Raw genomic sequence first — 15,823 nt, 5'->3', positions numbered from 1 at the left:
TTTTTTTTGGCATGCATTATATTGCCAGATTGTTTTCTTAAGGTTACCATCCAGTTTTTTTTTTAAATACCAATAATGTATTAGTTATGACAGAATCTCCAAAATTATGTTGGCGTTATTATTTTCATCATGAGTGTATAATGTGCACTTTATGCGTTTTACTTTTGACTAACAAGTTTACATTTACATTTATAATCCGATAGATGCAACAATATTAAATTGCCATTAATTGACGGGTTTCGATATGTAAGATTTCGTCTGACTTAGGGTTTTTATTTTGATGCGGTTAGTTGCAAATATTAACTTACAACACTTAAAATAGGCTTACAAATATAGAATATCATTATGTGTCTAATATGAATTTTGAAAAAAAGAAAATATTTCAAACTTTTTGACATTTTATTATAATTGTAAATTTATTATTATTATTATAATTATTATTTATCAAATATACAAAGCAAAAACCTTGCATTCGGGTGTACAGCCTGCAAAATATTCATTTGTGGTCCAAATGCTGCTGGGATAAAACCATTACCAAATATAGAATTTCCATTTTGCTACTTTCCTATTTAGTATTTATATCAATTGAGAAAATCAACCGTAAGTAGTTCATCAATCTTAAGTTTTTTGGCTGAAAGAATCAGTATTAATGGGCGTAAATAAATATGTTTATCTACCATATAATTATATTTTGTGTTACCACATAATGGATTGCGTTAATAAACCAGTACAGAAGAATAGATTTTGCAAAAATCCAATGTACTTACAGTAGGAGAACGCTATAATCGTATAAGTTTGCTCATATAAGTTTGGGACCAGCAATTTCAACACACTATTGTAAAACAATATCTACTATAGAAAAGAAAAGAACCGTTCAATTTCAGTGTCGGGCAGCGAATGCTCTCCGTATTTTATTCAAATAAAGTCTTAGCCTAAAGTACATAAAGTTTACATAAAGAATTCTGTCGCTTATAGCAGCGGCAGAATGGGAGTATATAACATGCTGTATGTGTGTGTATATATGTTTGTATGCATATGCAGAAGGCATATACATTTAGCGTTTAAGCTGCGGCGTGGACAAGAGCGTAACAATGCTTACGTTGCAGATCCCACGCTGCAGGCCAGTCTATACATAAGTGACCGATCATATTACGGCGCTTATGTATAGCTGTTATAATATAAGTAAAGCAACAAAGTGTTGCTATGTTGTGAGCATGATACTCTTACTTATATTTTGGGCATATGTCAACTTCATATATTGTATACACTACAATACTGTGAGCATATGCTTATATGACATACAACATACTACACTATAGACGGAGTCGTTATAATGGGATTCTACTCTATATTGCTTCGTGAATGAGTATATAATTAATCTGGTAAAACTAGAAAAATCTTGATTATTTGCTTTATTCAAATACTCCTCTTTTCCAAAAAGAGAGATAAAGCCTATTCTCTTATATCAATTGAAAATACATTGCCCTAAATCTGTCGAACACAAATAAAATATTTTTAGCGATTTGTTTATTATTTTAAGTTAAAACTTATGCATGCATTAAAACAAATTATTAATTGACATAAGAGACCAATGCTACTCTTAAGTTTTGACCTCTTATGTTAATTAATACATGTATACCTTATTGAAGTTGCACCTAAGTTAACTTTTGTGTATACATGGGATCTGAACCACTTCCGATGTAGGGCCTTAACTTTTCTCCATACTTTGTACTCTATTTAATTTCTGAGTTTAAATTAAAAAGCATGTTAGTCAACAAAAACGTTGCAGTCGGGCGCCAATGATTGTATTTAGGTAGTAATTTAGTCATTAAATTTTGATCCTAAGATTTCAGCAGATTTATTAACCTCGTATTGAAATGAATAGCGGAGTCATTGTGGTTGTTATATATAGATGTAAAGCGAACGTCATCTAGAGGTGGTGGATTTAGGTAATTCATTTTCGCACAGGGACTAAGTTTTTATACCTGAACCCATTGAAAATGGGAAATCAGGGTATACTAGTTTTGTTTCTATCTAACAGGTAGAGGGAGGGGTGGCAGATCCCATAAAGTATATATATTCTTTATCAGGGCGACGATCAGAGTCGATTTGGCCCTATCCGTTTGTCTGTACCACTAACCAGAGAACACATAGACCGGACAAGTAGTGTAAAGCGTTTTGCACACTTTTTTTCGGGAGTTATCTCCCAGACACTTCGTATTTGCTCGGCTCTTCACTTTTTGGGTTCGGGCTACGAAAATATACGAAAGCACAATCATTTCGCTTCATGCGCTCGACCGAGATGGTCGACTGTTGAACAAAAGATCCCTCTGCGCTGAATGTTTCCCTTGCTCTCTCTCTCTCTCTCACGATGCTCTCTGCTCTCTCAAATATGTATATGTATGTATGCATGTGAGCACAAGCAGCGCTCACAAATTGAAATTTCTTCGCAGCGAGAGCCCATGCCTACCCTTATGTGTGAAGAGTTTACCGAACTTTTCAAACCGTTTGCCATGCGTTTTCGTTATTATTTGTGGGAAGGGTATGAAAGCGTTGGTGCGCATACTGAAAATGTTTTCGCGACGAGCATGCACACACACACTGTCCCTTGCTACATGTACTATGTACTGCATGTGAGCACAAGTAGGCTAACGAAAATTGAAATTTCTTCGCAGCGAGAACCCATGCCTTCCCTTCTGTGTGAAGAGTATACCGAACTTTTCAAACCGTTTGCCATGCGTTTTCGATATTATTTGTGGGAAGGGTATGAAAGCGTTGGTGCGCATAATGAAAATGTTTTCGCGACGAGCATGCACACACACACTTACAGTATGCTGCATGTACTATGAACATTTGTATGCCTGTGTGCGAAGCTCTTTCTGCCTGTAGCAATTTTAAATCCCAGCATTTGCATTTGGTCGATCTTGTGAAGTGCTCACATACATATGTATGTATGTATGTATGTATGTATATACAATTGATTGTGTGTACGCATGGGAGGCGCTGCTCACAATTTTGGGATATAACTTGTAGAAGCACTTGAATGCCTGTGTGCCTTTACATGTGCGTGTGTGTATGTGTTTGTATGTATGCATGGGAGATGAACATTGGCGTGTGCCTCCCTCAACTTAGAATGGTGTGAACGATTTTGGGCTTTGATTGAAGAGGCGCGCTTTTGTTTAAGTAGCTGTTTTGATTCAATGATCGTGGGTTTACCTATCAGAATGAATGTTTTTTAAAAATGTGGTACCTGATTATTCCCAGTGGGCAATTGGGAGACTCTAGTTCCAAAGATGTAGGAGATACAATTTTAAAACAGATTTTCGATAAATTTTTTTATCAATAAAAAATAACGGGATGAGTTATGGATTTTTATACCTTGAACCCATTTTCAATGGGAAATCAGGGTATAATAATTTTGTTAAATGTATGTAAGAGACAGAAGGAGACGTGGCAGACTCCATAAAGTATATATATTCTTGATCAGGGCGACGAGCTAAGTCGCTGAGTCCGTCCGTCAGTCCGTATTTTTAAACGCGTCGATCTCAGAAGATATAAGAGCTAGATTTTTTTCCTAGCTCCGTGTATAGCACGCGCATATCGAGTTTTGCTTTAAATTTCGATAACTTGCCCCGTTATTTTGTTATCGATTAAAAATTATCGAAAACCATTAAAAAATTTATATCTCCTACATCTTTAAAGGTAGAGTCTCCAAATGTTTATATATATACTTTTTAATGCCAGATCCCATTAACAAGAATTGCTCCTCCCGCACCACACAATGTTATGTTATTAACAGCACTCTGTTACTTAGCGCTCCGCTGAGGACTTCGTCTCCCCAGCACTAGGCGCTTGCCTCTTCTGGCATATATGTTACACACTTTTATACGAGCTGAACAGCTACCATCCTACAAATAAAGACGAGGAAACTACAACCCGGTCTTTTTACTTATCGGCGACGCCATCACTTCAACATTTGGTCCTTCAAGCCGGATCTTCATCCACATCAATCAAATCAGCATTCCAACGCACAGTGGTTGCGCCCATAGGCCAAAAATAAAAAAATAGAAATTGGAAAATTTACAAAGAAATTTATCAAAGCGACACAAAAATGTCTAAACTTTTCAAGTACATCTCGCTTTTGTCGCAAATTTAACGGCAAGTTCTCAAAAATAGCTCTGGAACGCAGAGCATGGGTTCACATTTGACAAGCTGAACGAACGCAACCAAAACAGAGACTCACGCAAAAAAAAAAAAATTCATATTTTTGTTTCTAAACTAATTGTTTATACGATTAATGGAATTTAAAGTTAATAGTATGTAAATTTGGTATAATTTATTTATTTTGGTATAATTTAATTTATTAGAACGCGCTCTGCTAACTGCGCAGTAAGCAGCGACTGCGCTTGGGCTGCGCTGTAGTGTGGGCAACATTATAAGAATTTCTTTGTTGAATAATTTAATTTCTAGACGTACAATCTTAATGGAACTTTCAGAACATAATCCTAATGTTTAAATGTATGTACATTCCAAAGCACAAGTCTCTAGTACTTGAAATACGTCTTTTACAAAGGTGAGGGTGAGGGGGTAGATATAAGGGTGGGGGGAAAATTACAACAAAAATCGAAATTATATAAAATATATATAAGTCTACATTTAAAATTTGGAAGCTCTAGCTCTAAAGGTGTAGGAGATATAATTAAATAACTAGCATTCGATAAGGTTTTTAATCGATAATAAAATATCGGGAGTAGTTATCGATATTTAAAGAAAAACTTGATATGCGCGTGATATACACGGACCTAGGAAAAAAAATTTCAAGTCTCTAGCTCTTATATCTTCTGAAATCGACGCGTTCATACATACGGACGGACGGACGGACGGACAGACAGACGGACAGGGCCAAATCAACTCAGCTCGTCGCCCTGATCAAGAATATATATACTTTGTGGGGTCTGCCACGCCTCCTTCTGCCTGTTACATACATTTCAACAAAACCATTATACCCTGATTTCCCATTGAAAATGGGTTCAGGGTATAAAAATGGGATATGTACAGTGACGAACTAAATTATTGGCACCGCAAGCTTTTTAAGCTTTAAAGCAATTTTGTAATTGTTTTTTAGTGAAACAAAAATTTACTAAATAGTATTGGGTATTTATTAAATTAAACAGTAAAAATATTGCGAAAAACTTTAACGTACTTTTTTTTATACCCTGAACCCATTGAAAATGGGAAATCAGGGTATAATGGTTTTGTTAAAAGTATGTAACAGGCAGAAGGAGGCGTGGCAGACCCCACAAAGTATATATATTCTTGATCAGGGCGACGAGCTAAGTCGATTTGGCCCTGTCCGTCTGTCTGTCCGTCCGTCCGTCCGTCCGTATGTATGAACGCGTCGATTTCAGAAGATATAAGAGCTAGAGACTTCAAAATTTTTTTAAAATGTTCGTAATTACAGCGCGCATATCAAGTTTATCATTAAAAATCGATAACTCATCCCGATCTTTTTTATCGATAAAAAACCTTATCGAAAACCAGTTATAAAATTATATCTTCTACACCTTTATTGCTAGAGTCTCCAAATTTTTAATGTATGCCTATATGCAATTTATACAATTTCGGTTTTTGTTAAAATTTACCCCCCACCCCTAAATTCACCCCCTCACCCTCACTTTTGTAAAAAGCGTATTTCAAATACTAGAGACTTGTGCTTTAGAATGTGCACACATTTTTACCATATGATTAGGCTCTGAAAGTTTTATTAAGATTGTACGTCTAGAAATTAAATTATTCAACAAATAAATTCTTATAATATTGCCCACACTGCAACGCAGCCCAAGCGCAGTCGCTGCTTACTGCGCAGTTAGCAGGCGCGTTCTAATACGTGCGTGTGTATGTTTCGAAAAGAAGTGCAGACTGATTAGAATATCAGCTTAGAGGGTTCAGGGTATCTCCTAGTCGAGCAGTCTCGACTAGAGCTTTCTTACTTGTTTTATATACAGTGGCGATCACGTATGGATACATGTTGGCCAAGTCAACTTTACAATGCCTGTAAAAACATAAAAAATTCATGAATCTGTCTGAAATTTTGGAATTAGATTAATTTGATATATTTAAATAAGATGGTAAAATCATTTGTTTCGCTTTTTGATTATAAATTCAAGTTTTTCAGAATGATACATAAAGAGAGCTACGTATACACTTTTGCTCGTTTTAAACTTTTTAAAAATATTTACTATTTTTAATATTTTGTCCAAAGATCTTTAGCTTTAATCACACTAGCAATGCGCTTGGGCATACTCTCCACCACTTTTCCAAAAGAGGCATGCGAAATTTCGCTCAACTTCGCCTGGATCCGACACTAAAACCCCTTCATCCCAGTCGGTGGTGTATCTTACATTGAGAGCCTTTTATTAACCAATGTCCCTAAATTTTTAATGGGGTTCAGGTCTGTACTTTGAGTAGGCCACTTTATTATACAAAATTTTTGATAATCGAGTTAATTCTTGACGATTTTCGCTTTGTACTGGCGGTCATTGTCCTGCTGAAACACGACTTCTTCCTCGGGAGACGCACTATTATCCACAAAGTCTGGAAGGTCGGCCTTCATAATATTCAGACAGTCTTCCTTAATCATAAGTCCATAGATCTCAACCAGCGGGTAGAGGTTCCACCATGTGAAACAGCCTCATACCATCAGGCACACTCCACTACGCTTTATGGCATAATGCTTATTCAGCTTTCCCTGTTGCCGGTGCTAATAATACTCCTTTCCGTCAGACTGGTAGCGATTTATTTTGGTATCATCTGACCAAATAAACCTCTTCCAATCGTATTTGGTTCGATTTCTATGGTCTTTGTAGAATTTGAGGCAAAGGCATTAGCTCAAAATGACCATGGCTCAGTACAGTCAAAGCCACGGTCTGGGAGGCCCTCAAAGCTGACCAAGAGAGAGAAGAGCGACGTGCTGAAGACGGTGCGGCTAAGCCCCACATTAACTGCAGCCAAGATTAATCAGGAAGTTAAAGGGAAATAGAAAAAAGAGCTCCACGAAGAAAATGAATTAAATGCCCGTGTTGCTCGAAGGAAGCCACTTATCTCTGAAACAAATAAAATCAAACGGATGAATTTCGCCAGAAAATACTTGGAAGCCAGTCCAGAGTATTGGAACCAAGTGATATTTAGTGATGAGAGCAAATTCTGCATATTTGGTATCAAGGGGAGAAAGCTTGTGTGGCGAAAGAGAGGCACTGCGTTCGACGTACAAAATCTAACTCCAACCGTTAAGCACAGCGGAGGTGGCGTAATGGTGTGAGTGGGCAATTCGGCTTTTATTGAGTCCACAATGAACCATATGGATTACCTCCATATCTTAAAAAACAATTTACACCAAAGCGCCAGACAATTGGGTCTTGGGGAGGACTTTGTCCTCCAACATAACAATGACCCCAAACACACAGCTCACAATGTCAAGCTCTGGTTGCTCTATAATACCAGACACCAGCTTCATTCGCCTCCCCAGTCACCCGACCTTAATCCCATAGAGCATTTATGGGATTTTTTGGAGCGCAGGATCAGAGAGCGAATAATTACTTCAAAGGACATGCTCAAATCGGTTCTGATGGAGTAGTGGCTCAAAATTCCGGCTTATTTCACCCGGAAATTGGTGGCATCGATGCCAAAATGGTTGGAAGAGAAGCGAAAGGTTGGATACTATTTTTCAATATTAATTTTCAAATTTTCATTGAAAAGTTATTTTTGGTTTTGTTTTTTAGTTTGTACGCATACTTTTTACAAGTGAATTTTCGTTGTTTTTTTCTTATTTAAAATAAAAAAAAAGAAAAAACTGTTTAATATTTTTTTTTTTTAATTGTTGATAAATGTGTGTTATTAAATAGTTTTTCACTAAAAAATATAATATTGATAATAATACTCTTATTTATCATATTTATTCTCTATCAAAGTCGCCCATTAGGCCTGTACGCATAGTTTTTCTGGCAATATGTGCATACATATGTGCAAAAATATATTCCATATCAAAACAAAAATATAGTATAAAGAAATATAAATACCAAAAATAACCTCTTTGTTTTTCTTCCGTCCATTTATTTTTCAATTTTTCAATTATATTTATATATCTACTTATTTTACTTGTTTATGTGCTAATTGTGTCTCCGCTTGCCTCTGTCCAAACGAACATACAAGCATCCGCATGTACGCATACGTAGGCACATATATCCATATGAATGTTCAAACAGAGCAGCGCCATAATTGACACATAATCTCACAATAAAATATTTCACATATATATATATATACATATATCTCACAGCACTTATAAATCAATAAAATTATTTAATTTTCTACTCCGTGTCCAACCAGCAGTGATCGCACTTCGAGTAAAATTAATAGAACTATCGATATCGGCATTTGTCGACAGCCGCCACTATTCCGTTGCGATTGTTCACTAAAGATCAGAGCGCGCAACTATCGTACATTCAAAATAATACTGATAGTCGAACAAACTAAATAAAACTTTCCATTACAATTCAAAATTAAATAATTTGAAAATTCAATTTTAATTTTAATGTATATTTCATTTAATATTTGGCTGTAAATAGTTTATCTTATTATCATTTATTTTTTTCTATTCGTGCACTTTTTTAAACTTTTAGTCCAATTATTTTTAGTTTCCTTTATTGTCTTGTTCGATTTCTTTCATTTGTTTAATATTCCCCTACTTTATTATTATTATTTTTTTTTTTTAAATTACTTTTATTATGTCTATCGACTTTCGGTTAGGTTATCAAGCCCGGCCTTCGCTGTCAACATTCCAAGATTTTCATAACGCTCTATCTTAGCAGAACTCCATGTCTGATCGTTCTGGTCGAGCGCAACTTAAAGTACCCGCTTCGCGTTTGATTAAACGCAGTGCTTCCGCATCTCCAATTCCGTCCGGGAAACCACAGACCATCAGCACTTTCAAGCGCAGTCCGGTTGTTACCTGGTGCAGTTCGAAGCCCGCAAGTCCAGTCAATATGTCTTTGTCCGATTTCATCGCGGCTGCGGATAGGCTTATTAAATTTGAAGCCCGCATTGACGGTCACGGAGATTCTAACGCCACCCAGGCGGCTCAGCTCCGGGCCTTCGAGATCCGCCGAGATCGGGTTAGGGCCCTATGGGATGATGCTTAGCAGCAATATAAGGTCTGTGTCAAAGCGTTGAACCAAGGGGCGAGCAGTGGCGAAGTTAAAGCCGTGGAGGCCAAATTCGACAACTGCTACACTGTGTATGAGCGGTGTACGACGCACCTGGGGGTGCAAATCGACGCACTTTCCGCATCGAGTTCACCGCCCGCTCCTATGTCCGCTACTTTCGCCTCGTCTGGAGGCTGTCGCCTTCCACTCGTTGATACGGAAGTGTTCCACGGCGACTACTTGCGCTGGCCAACATTCCGCGACCATTTTTACTGCGATTTATATTCAGAATCCGCGCTTGACTCCGGTGGAAAAGATACGGAAGTGTTCCACGGCGATTACTTGCGCTGGCCAACATTCCACGACCATTTTTACTGCGATTTATATTCAGAATCCGCGCTTGACTCCGGTGGAAAAGTTAATCCTAATTCAAAGACAGCAGGCGATGCAAATGCCTTAGTCGCAGAGTATCCTCTCACAAACGACGGCTTTGCATCGGCTTGGGGCTCATTGTGTGATCGGTTCGAGAATAAGCGGCTGTTAGTCAACAGCTCTCCAAAGTCACCAAGGAATCAGGCTCGGCTTTTAGAGAGTTGCATGGCACAATTCATAGATGCGTCACTGCAATCGAGCATGCTCAAATCTCTACGGAGAATTGGGACTGTATCCTTGTGTTCGTGTGCACCTCCAAATTGCCAGATCACACTCGATCTATCTGAGAGCATTCACTGACACAAAATTCCAGCCTGGCTGGACGGTAGTCACTTTCTTAGCGAGCGTGCTCTTGCTCTCGACGCTATGGAAGGTGATCGCTCTGCACCAATAGTTCCAATCTCAGTTCCGAGATGCGCGAACTCTGCCCCTCCCAAACGAGTCAACTCCTTCACAACGTAAGTGAATTCGAAGAGCACAATGTGCGATCTGTGTTCAAAACAGAACCATCCAATCCGATTTTGCCCTCGGTTTATCCAGCTGTCTATCCATGAACGAGAGGCATACATCAAAGCAAAGAATATTTGCCTGAACTGCTTCGCTAAGGGTCACCAGTTACGAGAGTGTACCAGTACGCACAACTGTTTCAAGTGTAATGGTCGACATAGCACCCTACTCTATAGGGACAATACTCCTCGGACTGCTGCTGCATCCGCAACAGCTATAGCCCCAATTCGTACGCAAGTTATGTCCAACGTCCAAACGTATCTGGCTGCCAACACACGAGGTGGCCTCCTTGACATGGCGGTGATCAACATATGCCATTCCGGAGCACCTCCTCGGCACAACGGTGATCAACATATGCCATTCCGGAGCAATCTATACCGCCCGTGCTTTAGTCGACTCAGGATCATTTCCGAGCGACTATTCCGCAAAATCAAGTTGCCCTTCAAGTCCGCGCAGACTTAAGTTTCCAACTTGAATCAAGCAGTTACAGATCATGCACAAAAGCTATGCAGCTTTGACATTGGTTCTCCTTCGAAACCGAGACTACGAATCGAAGCTTCTGCTCTCGTCCTTCCAAAACTTGCCGGTAAACTCCCTTCATCTCCAATTCCTCAACTCTTACTGAACCAGCTTCCGAATATTCAGCTAACTGATCCCGAGTTCTACAAGAGTTCAGAAATGTATGTCCCTATAGGTGCGGATATCCTTCCGACTATTATTCAGGGAGGTTACCATCTGAATATCTGTGGATCTGTTTTCGGTTGGGTACTCACTGGCCTACTTTCACGAGCTTCACCGTAAATGGTCTCCTCCTTCACAACTCAAGTCTCCGTTACGGGTGGGACGAAACTTGAGATTCCGACAACCTTGTCATCTCCTGTAACTCTTCCATCCCGAGTTCCCGACAACACCACTACAAAAGTGAGGGTCGGTTTCAATGAGAGCCTGAATGATATTCTTTATTCAGGGCCATCATTCCAACCCGATCATCGTACTCCTTGTGCTGTCGAATTAACCTCCATGTTATGTTTTAACGAGCAAGCAATTCAACCTCCAACTCATTCGTTCTTCCAGATAAAGACGCCGTCATTAGAAAGCAACAAGCCACGCGGTACCAATTCCTTCCAGTGCCGCGTGTACCCAGGAGCCCACGGTCTCCGAAACTGCCAGCGTTTTCTGGGCCTTTCAGGGGAGAAACGGATGGGTGCGGTACTTATACATATGAGCTGCACGAGCTGCTTGGCTCACGAGCACTCCGGGCAATCCTGCCGCAACAAGGGACGTTGCAAAACATGTGGCCACACGCTCCTGGATCTCCAGGGATCAGCACGTCACTCCGCCTCGACTCCTAAAAAGGCGATCACAGCTCCGCTTACGGCCTTGATCCGCACACCAAGAGGTCTCCAGCTTCGAACGCGATGTCTTAATTTGCAATCCTTGCAAAGGGGGGGAGTATGTTAATGCCAGATCCCATTAACAAGAATTGCTCCTCCCGTACCACACAATGTTATGTTATTAACAGCACTCTGTTAATAACATAACCCAGTTCTCCTACTGGTTCGCTGTACTTAGCGCCCCGCTGAGGACTTCGTCTCCCCAGCACTAGGCGCTTGCCTTTTCTGGCATATATGTTACACACTTTTATACGAGCTGAACAGCTACCATCCTACAAATAAAGACGAGGAAACTACAATCCGGTCTTTTCACTTATCGGCGACGCCATCACTTCAACATACTTATATGCATTTTATACAATTACGATTTTTGTCAAAATTTACCCCCCATCCCTAATTCACCCCCTCACCATTACATTTGTAAAAGGCGTATTTCAAATACTAGAGACTTGTGCGTTGACAAATACATGCATATCTATGCTATATTCATAATCTGAAGATAGTCCATCCACAAGAAAAGTTATTATTCTTGATCTTAGGGCGACGAGCTGAGTTGATTTGGCCCTGTCCGTTTGTCTGTCCGTCCGTCCGTCTGTCCGTCCGTATGTATGAACGCGTCGATTTCAGAAGATACAAGAGCTAAAGACATCAGTTTTTTTGTAAAATGTCCGCGTATACCACGCGGATATCTAGTTTTTCTTTAAAAATCGATAACTTCTCTCGATATTTTTTATCGATAAAAAACCTTACCGAAAATAAATTATAAAATTATATCTCCTACAACTTTAAAGATAAAGTCTCCAAATTTTTAATGTGGATTTATATGCAATTTATACAATTTCGGATTTTGTTAAAATTTACCCCACACCTCACCCACCCCCTCACCCACATATTTGAAAAAGGCGACTTGTCTTTGGCAAATACATGTATATCCGTGTTATGATCATAATCTTATGATAAACAATTAAATTCTCATAGTAAGCGCACACCGCAGCCCAGGCGTGGGTGCTTGTGTGCGGGTATGTGCGTTTGTGTGTGTGTGTATGTGTGTGCCTATGTGTGTGTGTGTATGTATGCGTGTGTATGTGCGTGTGTCTTGTGTAAGTAAAAATACGCGAAAAATGAATTAAATAGCTCTTGCTCGAAGGGCTCAGGGGATCTCGTAGTCGAGCAGTCTCGACTAGAGTTTTCTTACTTATATACTAAATCGGGATTTCCCATTGAAAATGGGTTCAGGGTATAATTTCTGATAGATCTCTGGGTATTTAGGAACTTAATTTTGGATATTCTTAATTTAATTGATTAAATTTAATTTGGATATTCTTAACATATTATTATAATGTTTAAATTTTGTTTTGTTTCTCTTGTTGAAACATAAGTCTAGTTAATATTTCCCGCACATTACTTGTGAGAATCCTGTATATGTTGGGTAGTTGCACCCTATTCTTTTCTCATCCCAGAAAGGCCAATATCCAGATTCATCCTGCCGTACCAGTTCGGTCAATCAATCTCTACGTATTCCTTTTTGGCTTTGTTGAATTGACGTGCTTTGTCTTTGGTAAGTATTCCAGCATAGTTGAATGCCAATGATCCGATTTTATTATCCACCCATGAGTTTACTGATATGTCAACATCGTCAAAATCAGCGACATACTCTACATATTTTACAATAGAATTCCAACAAATTGACGAATCTCCAACAATGTGAAATTTAAGCATACATTGGGGTCTTTTTGGCAAATGTACAAATTGGTTTCATTTGAAATATGCTCAAAAAGGTGTTTTGAAAACAGATATGAAAAGAATTGTATGGGCTCCGAAAGCTCCATTATTTCAGGAGTCAAGGCAGATCTCGCGAGAAGCCGCAGTTGACACCCCTTCGAAAGTAAATTGGGATGCTTCCATAGCAGCGATCTTTTTAGGTTGCTATTGGACGAAGCAGTGCTATTTGAAGCAATCAACGCCAGCACGTTCATCTTGATCATCAATGTCTTCATCGTCCGTACCATCGAAACCTTCTCTGTCTGGATCGAAACTCCAAACTATTAAAAAAATCTTGCGATTTCCGAAAGTGTCAATACCTTTGTGAGCATTATAAATACTGTCGGCCTCAAAGAGGAACAAAACACACATGAGACAATCCAAAACAGGTAAGAAAACTGTAGTCGACACTGCCCGACTACGAAATCCCCGGAACCCTTTGAGCAATAGCTATTTCAATAATTTTTCGCGTCTCTGTGCTTACACAAGACACACGCACACATAGGTATACACACACACACGCATACATCCACATACACACTCACCTGTTGCAGGTGTGGAGAGATGGGTCACAGTGCAAAAGCATGCACCAAGCCACCAAAATGTAGCCTCTGCGTCCGGAAAGGTGAAAGGCAGACAGACCACTCAGCAGGCAGCTTAAAGTGCCCATCCAACCCTGAAGCTGCGCGTAAAATGAAATGTTAAGGTTTCTTCAGCTTAACTTAAATCACTGTGTTGCTGCCCAGAGCGAACCTTAAAGGAAAAATTGATAGACGTAGCCTTTCTCAGTGAGCCTCATCACTGTAGGATCGCCTGCCATAGAACTTGGTCAACATACACTAATGACAAAGCACTAATTCTAAGTCATTCTATGGGTTCGTACATGGCCGATATGGCAACTTAGGGCTATACAGTTGCTACCTGGCTCGCAGCATGCAGCTCAGTTAATTCACAACGGTGCTTGCCGAGGATGCTAGGTGTCGGAAAGCCATTACAGCAGGAGATTTTAACTCATAGGCGTTAGAATAGGGTAGCCACACAACAAACGCCAGATGCCGTATCCTGGAGATCTTCGCGACACTAGATGTTGCACTGCTCAACACTGGCCGCGAGCTCACCTTCAGTCGGGCTGGATACGAATCTGTAATTGACATTACTTTTGTCACCTCATCCCTTTCTTGGAAAGCAACATGGAGCCACTGTGATAGCTATACGAGCAGCGATCATTTGGCACTTCCGTTCACAATTGGTGAGCCAACTGCCAGGATGCCAACCGTGTGGAGGGAATCGTATCAGTTGGATACTTTGGATCCCGCGGCCTTTTCAGCGGTCATTCAGTCTCTGGTTAAAATTGGTAATGCTGAGGCCAGAGCATGCCAAATGGTGGCCCAAATACAGAGTGCCTGCAATAGCAGCATGTTACGCCGCAAGCAGTTCACGCGACAGCAAGAGCCTACGTATTGGTGGAATGCATAAATATGTGACATTCGACGCCAATGCATTCAGGCGAGAAGAAGCTAACAACGGGCTCGCGGTAAGTCTACTTTTCTCGAAAAACAATAAGCTTACCAGGCAGCTAGAAGACAGTTGAAGAAGGCCATTCGGGCAAGCTAAAGAGAATGCTTCCTAGAGTTGTGTGACTCAGCCGAATATGACCCTTGGGGCAGCGCATATAAGATGTATATATATATTATACTAGCTGGCCTGGCAAACGTTGCATTGCCCTATCCATTATTTCTAGGTAAAAAATTGTTGAAAGCTATGTTGTTCAGGTTGGGATACACTCTGATTAATTTATTAATCGGATTTTCATTCAAGCACCTTGAGGTAAACGACATTCTTCGTTTTTTGGTCGGGTGCAAGAACAAATAATGCGGATGGTTTGTCAACACGTGAGCATGCCACCTACAATTGACCATGAGAAAAACACGCATTTTCTAGATGGAGGCCACAAATAGTCAAAGATTGAGCTATGTCATTGCATCTTGCGCATATTCATCCATATGACGCGGGCTACCTGTGTATGTCGCTGGTGAAATAGTCAATCGACCAACATTTTCAAAATCTCCTTCTGTGATTATTGCATCGCGTAAATGAATATACTCTTCCAAACGCAATTTAGGTTGATTTAAACGGATAAAAGTCAGGCGCTCCGTTTCGATTTTCACGTACATGTCAACGCAGTATAGTTGAAACAGTCGACGAAATCGCAACAAAGAGTTGTCAGAATTGTCACGAATCATCAAGCGATATGCGTAATAATTCATCTAACTAACCTTCTTGGCAGTTTCCTCACCTGTAACAAATACAGTAAAAATTGTATTTTATAACCCCTAATAGGTTTACGACTCTTACAACTACTCTCTACTAAATTAAGAGTGATAACTTTTTTTGTGTACCAAAAGCAAACAGAATGAAATGTATATAAAGTTAAAATGAAAACTATGATTTTATCATTCAATGGATTAATCATTTTGATATTGATATTAGCAAGTATTGTAAAGCGCCATATGAACGGTGCGTTTCAGA

The 15,823-nt window shown here is 39.6% G+C and overlaps 1 protein-coding gene and 1 long non-coding RNA gene across 6 annotated transcripts in view; one reads left to right on the top strand and one right to left on the bottom strand.

Annotated features, from left to right (window-relative positions):
* LOC6583660 (serine/threonine-protein kinase BRSK1) overlaps positions 1-11,526 on the top strand; it is a 93,271-nt gene extending 81,745 nt beyond the window's left edge. For 3 of the 4 annotated variants that reach the window (XM_044009403.1, XM_044009401.1, XM_044009402.1), the window contains exon 18: positions 11,214-11,526. In XM_044009403.1, coding sequence (XP_043865338.1) covers positions 11,214-11,491 — 278 coding nt within the window. In that variant the 3' untranslated portion in view covers positions 11,492-11,526. The remainder of the gene's footprint in view (positions 1-11,213) is intronic. The other variant, XM_044009404.1, reaches the window with a different exon arrangement.
* Positions 22-8,588, bottom strand: LOC26527705. Of its 2 annotated transcripts, XR_004364278.2 has the most exons (3): positions 8,086-8,413; positions 5,991-6,052; positions 22-631 (listed from the first exon to the last, which is right to left on the bottom strand). It is a non-coding gene; the product is annotated as an uncharacterized LOC26527705 (long non-coding RNA). The 2 variants fall into 2 exon arrangements; XR_006357465.1 differs by lacking the exon at positions 5,991-6,052 and having other exon boundaries at positions 8,086-8,588.
* Positions 11,527-15,823: the final 4,297 nt, after the last annotated feature.

Source organism: Drosophila mojavensis, unplaced genomic scaffold (genome assembly GCF_018153725.1).
Source record: "Drosophila mojavensis isolate 15081-1352.22 unplaced genomic scaffold, ASM1815372v1 contig_74, whole genome shotgun sequence".
Classification (NCBI taxonomy): domain Eukaryota; kingdom Metazoa; phylum Arthropoda; class Insecta; order Diptera; family Drosophilidae; genus Drosophila; species Drosophila mojavensis.
The sequence above is the reverse complement of the archived record's forward strand: the minus strand, read 5'-3'. Positions and strand labels throughout refer to the sequence as shown.